The sequence below is a fragment of the Candoia aspera genome, chromosome 5 (assembly GCF_035149785.1).
Source record: "Candoia aspera isolate rCanAsp1 chromosome 5, rCanAsp1.hap2, whole genome shotgun sequence".
NCBI classification, from domain to species: domain Eukaryota; kingdom Metazoa; phylum Chordata; class Lepidosauria; order Squamata; family Boidae; genus Candoia; species Candoia aspera.
The window spans coordinates 91,633,864-91,647,580 of NC_086157.1; the positions used below are offsets into that span (position 1 = coordinate 91,633,864).

Below are 13,717 nucleotides of genomic sequence, written 5' to 3' on the forward strand. Positions count from 1 at the left end.
AAATAAATTGTTATTAGGAATTACCAGTTGACTTCATTTGAACAGCTACTGGAATAACTGGAATTCTCTCCCTGGTGCTTTGAAAGAAAACATTCTTCATCTAGTAGAATTTGGCAAAGGGAGTTACTGCAGCACCATGATCAATTCAGAGAGGGAAGCAGCAATGTTGGCAAGCAAGGAAATTGAACCTATCAAGTCTCTCTTACCAGCTTCTCTTACCAGCCTCTCTTGACAAGGGAACCAAGTCCTGGCATAGGGCCTAGGCTGGACTCTATTCCTTCTACCTCTATAGACTAACAAACATTCAGAGTCAATCCTAAGGTATCACCCTAACTAGGTGGAACAGCAGGAAAATAAACAGTACTGAAGGATCAGAAAACAAGGTCATTCTTTTCTGCTGTTGTTTTTTCAAGAACTGCTGCCAGCTTAGCCTAGGATAGGGTAAGTACCTGGAGAATAAGAGTTTATGCAGCAAACTAATCTGATTACTAGAACATGTTTTTAAAGCAAGCTTTGCACCTTGTTCCAGAAAGAACAATCCTGCTTGTTTCTCCAGATGCTCAACTTCACCTGTGACTTGATCAAGTTTCTCATCTGACTCTCTCGGATAATGTATCATTTCTTTTGCCTCAAACACTGAGTTGGGTCACTCTTTTGCCTATCAATTCTGCATGAACAGACTGTGTGTGTTTCCCAACCTTAGCCAAGTCAAATGGTCTTTGACATAAGCATTCTCTTGGAGGATAGAACATGCAGTTTTCATGCTAAAAGTCAGACAGAAAAGCGGAGCTGAACAGGAAGCACATGAAGACCAGTAAATTCACACTATATACAGAATCCAATATAAAACATATGGGTTTTGTTGCCTGTTAAAACAGCCTTTTTATTTTCAAAACGATTTCAGTAGCATCCTTGCAAATAAGCAAATATTACAGATACATTGCAAGTCTTTCATATTCATCCAAAGAAAATTGTCAGTACAATCCTATGCATATTTGGAAACTTTGTTCAGTATGGTTTAAAACTTCAACCTAAACCATTTCTCATACCCTGAATTTCTCACAAGGCACACAGGCATGGAACATATAAAATTAGCATCAATCTGATTGTATAAATGCAACAATGTCCAATATAGTAACCCTATTGTATCATCTTCTCTTTTCCTTATATTTATTTTTAATATACATCTATCATATATGAAATTGGCAATTTGAAAGATTTTAGAAAGTTTTATTTATTAACTTGTATGTTAATAAATTAACTTTCAAGTTATGTAGTGTTCCAGCTCACTGATTTAATCACAGAATCCAGAGATAACCATTAAAAGTTTAACCCAGGCTCATCTTCAAAATCTTGCTCTGAATTCCAACTAAGATGTGAAAAAATGTTGTTTAGAAACCGTCTTAAACTAACAAAACTGTACTTTATATAACAAGTGAAGTATTGCAGAGAACTATTTGTATAAAAGTAAGCACACATGCATCTCTGTATTTTCTTTATTTTCAAGATAGGTTGCACAACACCTACAAATGACTTCATGGGAAATTATCCCAGGCACAAATAGAAAGAATATAAATTAATGGAAGGGTTGTGGGTTGGGGGGGCTTGTTTATGTGTGCCTTCGAGTCAGTTTTTTGACTCCTGGCGACTGCCTAGACCAGTCCCTGCAGTTTTCTTGGCAAGGTTTTTCAGAAGTGGTTTGCCAGTGCCTCCTTCCTAGGGCTGATACCAATCTATCATTTATAACACAAGTAATATACACTCTTCCAGAAAGCAGTTCCTAAAAATAAAGGATAGTAGCTATGCCAAAGGTAACTCTTCTGTGATGTTCTTATTCCATATTCATTATGCGTACAAACTACATGTTTGTACGCATAATGAATATGAAGAAAACAAGGGACAGTTCCCTACAACATATGCTGGAGGAAGAAAAATATAACACAATGTATTCTAACTTGGAACATTCTGTGTCTTGTTCTCTATCAACTTATTTTTTCTAACTATGTATACAAGTTCAATATATGGTAGAAGGGAATTAATAATCTACACAATTCTAGTCCAGACAATTTTATTTAATTTTAACAAGATATAATTTGAGTAATTGACATGTTCAGCATTTATAAAAACAGAACATTTATCTTCAACATTTTTCTTTGACCTTTCTTGGAACCATTCGAGGCAATTTTCCTGAAAATCAAGAAAAGAATCAGCAATAATTAAAAAATAATAATTACACCAAGAAGTTAGTAGTTACATGTATGTTAGGGAAAAATTATAAACGAATAGTTTAATCAAAGTTATTTACTGTATATAAAATAATTTTGTTTCAGTTTTTGTACTCATTCACAAGTCAAGGTCAACAACTTCCATAATTGTTAAGGCATAACTTTTATATATAAACAACTACGCTTCCATTTCTTTGACCTAGATCTTGTTTTAATAAATAATGGAACAGGAGTAATAAGTAATACTTCAACACATTTTGAAGGACACCCAGTTGGTAAGATTGATCAAGACAGAATGTCCCTGCTTCTTTTCATGTTCCCACTAAGGAAAAAAACTATTAATACTAAACTAAGAAAGTAATATCATAAACTAACAGCAAAAATGTTAAGTAAAAGATTTCTGTCATATTCCTGCTAAAATAATTTCCAGTCAGTATTGCCACCAGGATAGGGGGAAGGGACCAAAAGCTAGGGCCACTTAACAGAATGAAGAGAATACCAAAGCCAGCAAGGAGGAATTACCACATTTAAAACATATGATCATCTAAAAGTTCCAAATCCATGGGACAATTAAGTCCAAAGACTAAAACTTCCAGATTTCAACAATGTTCCTGATTAAAGCTTTCAAGAGTTTGTTTAAGAATACTAAAACGTTATTAAGGCATGCTCTAGACTTATAGATAAACATGTAAGTTGAGTCGGAAGAAAGTCAGGAAGTCTACAGATCTCTATGGTCATGCTGAAACGTAATGGGCATTTTGTCTGTGATTAATGTTTATAATGATATAAACATACCTGTACAGATTAAAAGCACTTAATAATCAAAATGTCCTCGGTTTGTGCCATTATTACATTTGACTTCAGACATGAGTTTGGACAAGAGTTCGTGATAAGGAGCTTAAAAGGAATAAACTGCAGCCCATTTTTAACTTAGGGCATCTAAGTATATTCTCCGTAGATGGTATGGCAAATTCTATCATAAAAAAAGTTATCTTTTTATGTCATGTCCTAGTCTCCATTCTCTTCTATGTTGACCTTCAGTGACCTCAATATCTGTGGTACTCCTATAGGAGCATACACTCATTTTGGTGACATTCCATCTATACTTTTTTTAAAATTTAGCTAGTCCAATCAGTCAGGAAGCTTCTTCTCCTAGCAGTTGTATTGCTGGTTCCTTGTTTTATCATATTAACAGAGGTGTGCAACCTTCCTGCAGCTGCCACATGTTCCTACAAAATGCTGCCCTGCTTTATGAGGTGCGGACAGGTACTCTACCTTATTCATATGCATTTTGAAGCACTTCCTCAAAATCAAATCCAAAGCACAATTCAATTAAATAAGCAGTCTGTATTCAGTCTAATACTCTGACACTTGATTTACTTCATTATTAGTACAATTGCCATTATATGACCTAGCCTTTTGAATTACCAACATTTTAAAAATTGATTTATATTTATTGCATTCATTTACAGGCCACATATCTATCAAAATGTGGCCTGTAAATGAGCTGAAGTAAATCAAAACACTGTTAATATACCAAAAACCTAGTCACGTGTGAGCAGGGTGACTTGTAAAAATTCATGGACATATAACCTTTGATTAGCTCCTTACAAGACTGTCATTATCACTTATTTTATCTATATATTAAAAATCTCTTAAGTTCCATATAAACAAAATTGTGTGAGCTAATTTATGTCTACAAAACATCTAGGCTCAAAAGCTGCAAACCGTTACAGGTAGTCCTCATTTAGCGACCACAATTGGGACTGGTAACTCAGTCATTAAGCGAAGCAATCGCTAAGTAAAACTGCAACTGTGCTTATGATCTTACTTCAGCTTTCCTTTGCTTTACAGACCTGTGAAGGTCATAAATGCAAGGATTGGCCACAAAGTTACTTTTTCATCACTACTGTAACTGTGAATGGTCGCTGTACAGGGCAGCTGCTAAACTAGGACTACATATATTTAAAGCTGGTGCCCATCCATAATTATATTTGTTCCATTAAAAGTAATCAAATTGTCTTTAGTTATTTCATTAATACTCCACCTAGAAGCATAAGCAGTATGCATGATTCATTCGGGTTTTTTTTCCCTTCTACATATTATTTCAACTATAGTTTCTGCAGTTGCTGTAGCTGCTGGACATTTCAACCTGATTTTAAATAATCCTCATCTGACACTCTATCCATTACATTTGGATAGTGCTATTTGTACCTCTCTAGGTGTTGAATCACAACTCTTCTGACAATTGCCATATTGCCTTGGATTAATAGGAGTCTGTCTAACAAAAGCCACAGATATCCATCTCTGAACTACAATATATTGACTTCTCTACTAAAAGTTATTAAAAATAACTCTAGGAGTTTCTATATAAAAGAAATTTTCACACAAATAGTAACATCATCAAAATGTTTTCCAATCAGAAAAGAAAAACTTTTAGCAGCAAAGCTTAGAATCTCTGTGTTTGTCCTTCACACTTGCCCTAGATATTTCATTCCCATTTAAAGTAAATATAATATTCTGATTATAATTTCCCATAATATCTATTACAAAACCTAAATATGAAATTTTGAATATATTTGCTCCCAACTTTGCATTTTTACCTGTAAATTAGAAATATCTGCCAGCACAAATAAATATGTGAAATATTGTTTACCCACATATAATCTGTAATGAAATAATTATTCATTACAATACAAGTAATAAGGAACTACCCAACGAGCTTTACATTTTTAACAATGCTTTTATCCCATAAGATTTTCCCATTGCAAATGAATTTGGTTGTATAAACCTTCAAGACAGATATCTGATTTGAAAGTGATTCAACTAAATCTCTGAATCTAATCAATTTTTCTCATTAGATCAATGAATCATTAAATCAAATTAGATCTCCAAATTTATTTTATGACTGAGAATCAAATCAACTTTCTAAAGCAAACTGAATTCAAATCAATTCAAAGATTTTTCAATTCAATAGACAATTTTCCATAATACATGAAAACTGATTTGTTAGAAAGTGTTTAAATACATTAAACCATTAGTTTTCTTTGAACTGTCAATTTTAAGATTAACCAAAATACTACCTTTTATTTTATTTTATTTTAAGAAGAAACTGAACATTTCATTTTACAGTGCTGTCAAATCTTATACGTATGCCTTATACATACAGTATATTCTATATCGACTTTGTTACTTCTAATTCTTATTCTGTATTTCAATTCTTAGGAGATACTTTCCCAAAGAGCAATTTAAGATGAAGACCCAATTGTGTCATCTAAAATCCCATAATACAACTGAATCACATGATAGTTATTCAGTTTTTGCATTACAATTTAAATAGCAGGACATTCACACATTCTGTGTCCCAGTCTTTTCCAGTCTGAGGCTTTTACCTATCCTATGTTCCTTACACAATTATAAAATAAACTGATTGCAATTTGAATAAAAAAACCTGTAGTAATCGCCCTTTGTGTAGCTGGAGACAGACCATAATAGAAAATATATATATATAGCTCAGGGTTGAACTGAGGAGTCCTTGGTGCTCTCTGAGCTTGGTTGTTTGCTTGCAGACATTTCATTACCCAACTAGGTAATATCATCAGTGCTAGACCATTATGATTCTGCTTTCTAGTTTTCAACCGGCATGTATTCTTTCTGCAACAGTATGCTTTTATATCAGATTGAAACTTATGCTCTCAGCATGTATTAACAATAGTAAAAAAAAGTTACCTAATCTTTCCATAACTTGATCCTGTGCATATTTCAGTAAACAATTCTAATGTAAAACCACCACAGAAGTTTATCACCAAATTCTTTAAAGAAGCAAGTCCATTTGAATTCTACATATTTATATGCAGTAGCAGAAGACACCCCATCTAAATCAGTGCCATGGCTAAAGTGTTACCTGACACATCAACAGGTTCGTGGGGGTTTAAACTTCCACAGTGCCAAAACAATAGATAAGGAGAAGTTCAGAAAATGAATTAAACACTTTATCTCCAGAGCATGATCTGCTTAATGAATGAAAGCTGCTTTATTTTGATAACCTTATTCCACTGCCCCATTGAAATAAATAAGCACTATCTTTAACACAAATGCAACAAATGTAGCAACTTACATAACAGATGTTTATTTTAAAAGACACCTTTGACAACTGATAAACAGATGTGAATTTTGAAGAACTGTCAATAGTTTACCTTAGATTCATAAACCTCATATAAAAGCCAACAGAGCTTTAACTTTCACTCATCCATAAACTATAAATGTTAAATATCTCATTTCTAACTGTGTTAACAGCACTGTTGCTCTGTAAGACTAGATAACATTTACTAAAAATCAAGACAATATGAGATATCCAAGTGATTATTTCAGCTTCTGCTGTAGTGATAAACTAGCATAGAATGTTTAAAACTTAGTCACAAAAACACCCAATATTTTGTGCTATGTTACTCACTTTATCACCAAGATAGAATATTCTCGTTTATTCAGCTGTTTCATGAGTTTTGCGGCAGCAAATCTTTCATTCAGGAGAGGCACCAAATCATGTATAATTGGAAGTAATTCATTTCTAGATTCATATTTTCTCCCTATATTAGACTACTGAGCTTCTGGTACAGACAGAGCTAAACACTGCCATACACCTCTGCATTAACCCTTGCACACCATAAATTAATTAAGAGCTCCATATAAAATGTTACTTTCTTGGGAGGGGGGGAGGTTTCAGCATAATTTAGAGATAAAAGTGATTTTAAAAAAAAACTATTCTAAATAATCAGACAATTCATTCCCAGTGTATTGAAGTAATAGAACACCATCTCATTAACACTTTGTAAGAGAGACAGCCTCTCTTCAACATGTCAAACCCAACTACTAGCAATGTAATAGGGTTAAACATTCACACATGTCAACTACAGAGGAAAAATGCTATCTGTAGCTGTACTTTAATCTTGCACAATTAAAAGAGATTAATATTGAATTCTGTTCTTAACAATAAAGCTACTTATGATCCATTAAAACTGAGAATAAAATTAAATATATTTTTATAAAAGATTGTATTTGGAAAAGCAACAGATAGGGCCATACGATTTTATGAGATAGAGCACCATCCCATACAGTGCTCTAAACAGGGCAACTCAACTTCATTTACAGATGATATACAATCACTTTTTGGTTCAGTGTGCATTTTGAAATCATAGGGCTGGATGGAATCTGAAGGTTGAGCATAAAAGTTGGGGAAGGGATGAAAAGAATCAAACTTCATCTTTACAAAAGCTGAAATCAATGCTGGAACAGCAATCACTACTAATTCATGGTGAAAAAAGCCTCTCACTTCTGGATGTGAGGGATTTAGCTGCCTCAGGCCTGATCAAGAGCAAGAAGGAGCTGAGAAACTTGACAGAAAAGGCAGTAAGGAGAACACCAGTATGGCACGAAGCAGATGCGAGCTAAGGGCAAAGCAGGCCTGTGTAAGCTATAGGAGCTCTCTGTGGACCAGAGGAAGATAAAAGACTTCCTAGGTAAGCCTGAAGAAGACCTCCTAACTCCTCCCCTTGTCTATGGGCTGGGGGAAGGATGTGTCAAAATGAGGAAAGGAGGAAGGGGAGGAAAAGTGGGATAGAAGATGACGGAGCACTTAGAAGACACAAGTGGAGTTAGGGACTTCCAGAGCTAGACTCCTGCCTGGGCAAGGCAAAGCGAACCAACCCAAAGGAAGCCCCGCGCGTGGCAGCGCTCTCTCTCCCTTCTATGGGGAAGGGGTGGAAGGCTGTTCGTGCCCCTGCTGGTGGGGTGGAGCCCCCTTACCAGGTTCAATACGGTCTCCACGATGTCCCGGTTGCTGACCTCCCCGACTTGAATGAGTCCGATCAACACGGCAAATTTCATGCGGATGTTGCGGATGGGCACGGACGGATTAATCATCCCCGCGGGCAGCACGACAGAACCGGAGCCCGACGCCCTCAGCTCCCCCATCACGGCCGCAGAGCCGCCGCCGCCGCCGCCGCCTGCCACCACCGCTGCTACAGCGGGTGATGGGGCTGAAGCTCCCCCGGTGCCGCTGGCCCCGACCGGAATGAGACCCGCCGGCTGCGGCTCCGGCCCCGACCCGGGCTTGTCGCTCGCCATCTAGCCTCGGCTGCTGCCGACCCTGTCTGCCGCCGCGCTCCTCCCTGAACGAGAAGCTGCGCATCCACCGCAGCGGCAAGACCACGGCAGCAGCAGCGCCGGCGGGGCCGTAGAAACCGGACCGAGCCGCCGCCGCCGCCTCGCCGAAAGACCGTCCCAGGAGCCGCTCCCCCGCCGGACTCTATAATGAGATTATTATGGGCTCTGCTGCCCCGTTAGCCGGAGCAGCTTCTCGCCCGCTCCCCTCCAACAGCGACAGGAAGAGCCTCCGCGGAATTACCAGCCGCCGGCCGAAGGAGGGAACCGGCCAAGGCGACGGGGGCCAGGGAGCCGCTCCGCAGCCCCCGCTGTTGTTGTGGAGCCAGAACCGCCACCGCCACCGCTGCCGCCGCTCACTCCGCCATGTTGCCGCCCCCTGCCTGCGGTAGCTGCCAGGGCGCCTGCGCTGCGGAGTCCGCGGAGGAGTGGCCCGGCTCCCTCAGCAGTCCCTTTTACCCCTCCTCCTTTCGCCGAGTCCCGCACATTCGGCGGGGGAGAAGGACGAGGTAGGGTTCCCTGTGCTCGTCGCGGCTGAGCTGCCTGCCTTCCCCTCTTGGCCGGCCAGAAGCAGCAGCAGGCGGCGGCTCCCCCAGGTAGTTGTAGCGGCGAGCGGATGACATAACGGGTTTGGGCTTTGCTGGGTCGACCGGCGAGACCTCGCTCCCCCTTTCCCGGTTGCAGCGGCAGCGCGAGAAAACGACGGCGTGTCGGCAAAGGAAGTCGGCGAGGCCGGCTTATTAGGGCCCCACGCGACGACCCTGGTGGGGGAGGCAGGTGTCTGCGGCCGGCGGCTGCCCCCTCCACTCCCGCCTGCCTGGGGGAGAGCCAGATAACCGCGCGAGGGGGTCCAGCTGCCTGCCAGGAGCGCGCGCTTCTGGCCTGTACGGGGGAGGAGGAGAATAAAAGTGGCGGAGAACTCCCCGCATTTTGAATCATTTCAGTGCATTTGTTGACGGGAAGGATTCCCTGGTCTACTGCTGAAGGACAGTTGACCACCTATGGCCGTGACCTGCAATACAGAAATCACGATTGGGAGCGGAAAAAAATACGAATTTCTAGAATTGCTCCCTGTGCATGATGATTTGCCCAGACCAGTTCTCATCTCCTTGCCTGTGTTAAAAATTCATAGCTTTGACGGCACGATCTACAGAGGTTTTAACATAGATTCCCCACCACCACTCCACGAAACTTGTGGCTGGTAGGATAGAAACCATAGATCCAGTTGTGGCATTGGCACATCCATGTGACACACCGATGATGTCAGACTCCCAAGATTTTAGTATGAATCACCTGTCCAGATCTACTAACTATAGAACTCTAGTTCCAGCATAAAAATAGTAGGAGGTGGTTTATCTAGAAACACAAGTCGGTGTGTGTTTTTGTGTTTTAAAAGAACTTCAGCTTGCATTTATGTTCACAGGTACATAGAATGATCATCATGATACCAAAAAATAGATTCTAAGCATAGGGGGGTGTTTTTCTAAATCTACCAAATCACAACTCAAAAACCTCCAGTTTTCACTTGGAACATTATAAATGCATTGCTTTTATACATTTGGGGCACAAATACTTGGATCTGAGGTATGGATCTTCATTTTTTCCACAGAAGCATATCTAATCCATCATTATATTGCTTAAGGTGGATACATAGATAGTAAATAAGTGAAAAGTGGTAACATTTAAATAAATTCCTTTTTAGCTTCTACTCTACTCATATGCCTACCAGGAAAATCATTTAGGTAGGCAAATGTATCTTGGCCCAGCTTAAAGCATTAAAATTAAAACACCTTGAATTGAGCCCAGAAAACAGTTGGCAACCAGTGAAAATCTGTCAGTACAGACATGATGTAATCACGATACCGTGCACCAGTTAGCAGCCTGCTGCATTTTGCATCAATTAAAGCTTAAGGGTTCTCTTCACGTTAGCACACTGCAATAGCTCAGGTATTACCACAAACATTACATTTAATGTTCATTGTACAAATATGTTCTTTACCAGTAGAAGTCTAAGAACAATGTCATGTCAAGGAACTCTCTCAAGCTATGAACCTGTTCTTTCAGCAGTAAAGATTACCACTTTCAGAAAAAACAATTCCAATGCCTAAGTCTAAAAACTTGCTTTTAATTGTCTGATTTTAATTCTAGCATGTTCACTGTCATCCACATCTCTCTGATACTGTTTAAAAAGTTGATTTAGGTTTACTTCATTAAAGTGCTACATCATATAAATATATGCCAATGTTTATGTAGTAATCTGAATATATTAGGACTGTAAGTGCTATGGTGCAAACATGATTCAGAAAAAGTGTTTTGGAATGCAGAGGAACATGAACATAGCACCTCTTTAAATGCTTGCATTTTTTAGACTTCGGTTGAGCCCCAAAACAACACAGCTGATTTAATGAGTAGACTTATTAAAGCAGCTGGGTCTTTAATACGGCTCATTAAAACCAAGTTATTTTTGCATGGAAGCCTGAAAAAAGGCATAGTTACTTTAAAGTAATGCTGCATTCACATTCCTGCATGTTTCAGAGTACTTTTTCTGAATTGTTTTCAAAACATATAGAGCTCTAGTGAAGGAGAAAATACGGCATTAGGTTAGGCAAACAGAAGACCCCCTCCTCAAATATACTTTCCACAGGGAAAATAAACTGTCAGCTCAGCCACAAAGGACTGCTGATTCAGATACTGTAAAGGAATGTAGAGATAACCTTGGAGAAGAAATGCATGAACCATTAAAGGAGGAGAAATGGCAGCTCAATCCTGAGAAAGTGGGAAGTGTGAGAAGTTCAAAATAATCCTGCCTTGCTTTTGTCTGGTATATGGTGGGTAACAGAGAAACTATTGACAGGCTTTCAAGATTTTGTTATTATGCTATATAACAATAAAGTAGCATTCCTAGAATCCCTGTGGTGTCTGTTTCTTGACCTGGCTTACCTCGAAGGGCTGACAACAATCTTTAAAGCCTCACTAGTCTTTTATCAGAGAGGCATTGAACCTTGCCATTAGATCTTGAAGATGGCAACTGATACTCAGCACACCCTGGGGTCTGCAGAACAAGTTGCCAAGGTGTTCTTATAGAGGTGTACAGAACTAACCTTGAAAAGCAATGCAGAAATAGTTGGGTATACTTTCATTTACTTTTAAGGGAAAAGCAGGGAGAAGAAACTCAAGATACCCCACCTTGATTCTCTTTACTATGAGGGGACAGGATTTCAAGATTCTGTTGTTATACTCTACAATAATAGAAGTCCAGTGGTCCTTGTGACATTTATTACCAGACCTGGCCTACTTTGAAGGACTGACATCAGTCCCAAAAAGCCTCACTACTCTATTCAGAGAGGCATTGAAGTTTACCTTCATCATGCAGATGCTTGGGGCATCCCACTGTCCATAGAACAACTTGCTGAAGCATAGTTACAACATCAACAGCAGGTGAAATAGCAAAGCTGCACAATGCCATGGTATAACTAGGACAATATTTGGGACAAGGCTTGTATCATCCAGGAATGGCTCAGCAGCTTGCAGCCCAATTAATATTTCTTCACTGTCATGGGAGTTCATCAGAGAGGTTTGGAGGAACCCAGAATCAGTTTCTGACTTTCACTAGTCTGTGTGAATTGTTTATGGCAAGTTGATCAAGAGAATTTCCTACAGATCACCCCAAGGTGACTTTTGAGTCTGCTGAAAGAATTGGAAGCTAAGTGGGCTGTGCTGCTTGTTTAGAGCAATGATCTATTACTGGGTAATTACCAGATCTTCATGCAAATATTTAGAGCTGCATTTAACAATTTATGTAGGAGACCAACAACAAATGAAGAGATCTGCAAGCTGAAACAAAGCAACTGCAGAGTCAGATTTTTAATTATAAGCCAGTTATGTGAGGCGGAATGATCTTGCTCTGATTGACCAGTTTTGAGAAGGACTTGCTGGTGAAGTGAGAAATGAATTAGTAAAGACGAGGCACACCAGAGAATTTGGAAAAATTGTTCCAACATTGTGTATTAATAGTGATTAGAAGAGTTGAGGCACAAAGGAAATCGTAAAGGGAGGAAGTTTTACATCCTCTCCTCACTCCTATCCTCTTCCCTGTGGTCTTCTCAGACACTAGCACCAGAGCACCCATGCAAACAGGATTATTAAAGAAATCCCTGTCCTCAGCAGAGAAGCAGGTACCTTGGTTTGTGTTTCTCCTGTGGATTCCTAGTCAAGGCTTGCACTGCTAAAGTACAGACCTCTGGATTTGCTAAGTGTTTCACCTGTGGAACTGCAAACCATATAGCAAGCAAGTGCCCAGATTGCTCCAGAGCATCATCTTCAGAAAACATCTCAGGCTCCCTTCCCCTCCCTTCACTGGAGAAGCCCTGAGACAATTAAGAAGTGCTCAAGAAGGCAACAACAGGCAAGTGCATTTTATTGTCCCTGTTAGTCTTCGTACACTCTCAGGCATAGAAATACAACTTCTCCTTTAGATTCAGCTGCAACAGCCAATTTCATAAATGAGACTATTTAAGTTTAAATTGCCCACACGGTTACTACAGAAATCTATAGTTACGGAAATGATTGACAGGCACGCACTTTGAACTGATCCTATTGTGCAAAGTGCAACACCTGTGCAACTGATAATAAACGATCATACAGAATTATTGCTCAATTATGCCATAGCTTCCTTACATGCCTCCATTGTGCTGGGCATTGTGTCAATAGCACCATTTGCCAGCCTCCTGCCCTTAACCACCTCTCTCCATCACAGTGCTGTGAATCCTCTTCATTGCAAGAAAAGTACATACAGTAGAGTTTGCTGATGTTTGGGGGGAGGAGGAAGCAACTACACTGTCTACTCATCAACCATGTGACTAATAAACTGGGAGCCCAAATCCCAGCTAAAAGATATTATCCTAGGTATACTCAAAAGTTAGCACTTTAAGAGTTAGCCACTTCAAAGCATTTCTGGGTGACAATCTAAAGAAAGGTCATTTGCCTTTCATCCTTACTTGCATCTGCACCCTTATTTTTTTTATAAAAAGGAAAGATAATTCTTTGAGATCTCTTCATGGTTATAGCCTTTTTAACTGTGAACTCCCTGCTCACTGCCTTTATTACTGATCTGCTGAACCACCTTTAATAGGTATAGACTTTTACAAAATTGGACATCAGAGGCATTTACAATTTATTCAGAATGAAAGAGGAGCATGATTATTTAACTACCTTTGATATTAGGTATTGCAAATTAGAATACATAGTAATGCCCTATGGATTGGTTAATTGCTCCACAGTCTTCTCCAGATTCATAATATTTAGGACAAATATTTAATAGTGTACTTGGATGA

The 13,717-nt window shown here is 39.4% G+C and overlaps 1 protein-coding gene across 3 annotated transcripts in view; it reads right to left on the reverse strand.

Moving 5' to 3' along the window:
* The window catches only part of NBEA (neurobeachin), a 454,810-nt gene extending 446,056 nt beyond the window's left edge, over positions 1 to 8,754 (reverse strand). For all 3 annotated transcript variants that reach the window (XM_063305700.1, XM_063305699.1, XM_063305698.1), the window contains exon 1: positions 8,028 to 8,754. In XM_063305700.1, coding sequence (XP_063161770.1) covers positions 8,028 to 8,348 — 321 coding nt within the window. In that variant the 5' untranslated portion in view covers positions 8,349 to 8,754. The remainder of the gene's footprint in view (positions 1 to 8,027) is intronic.
* Between the last annotated feature and the right edge of the window lie 4,963 nt (positions 8,755 to 13,717).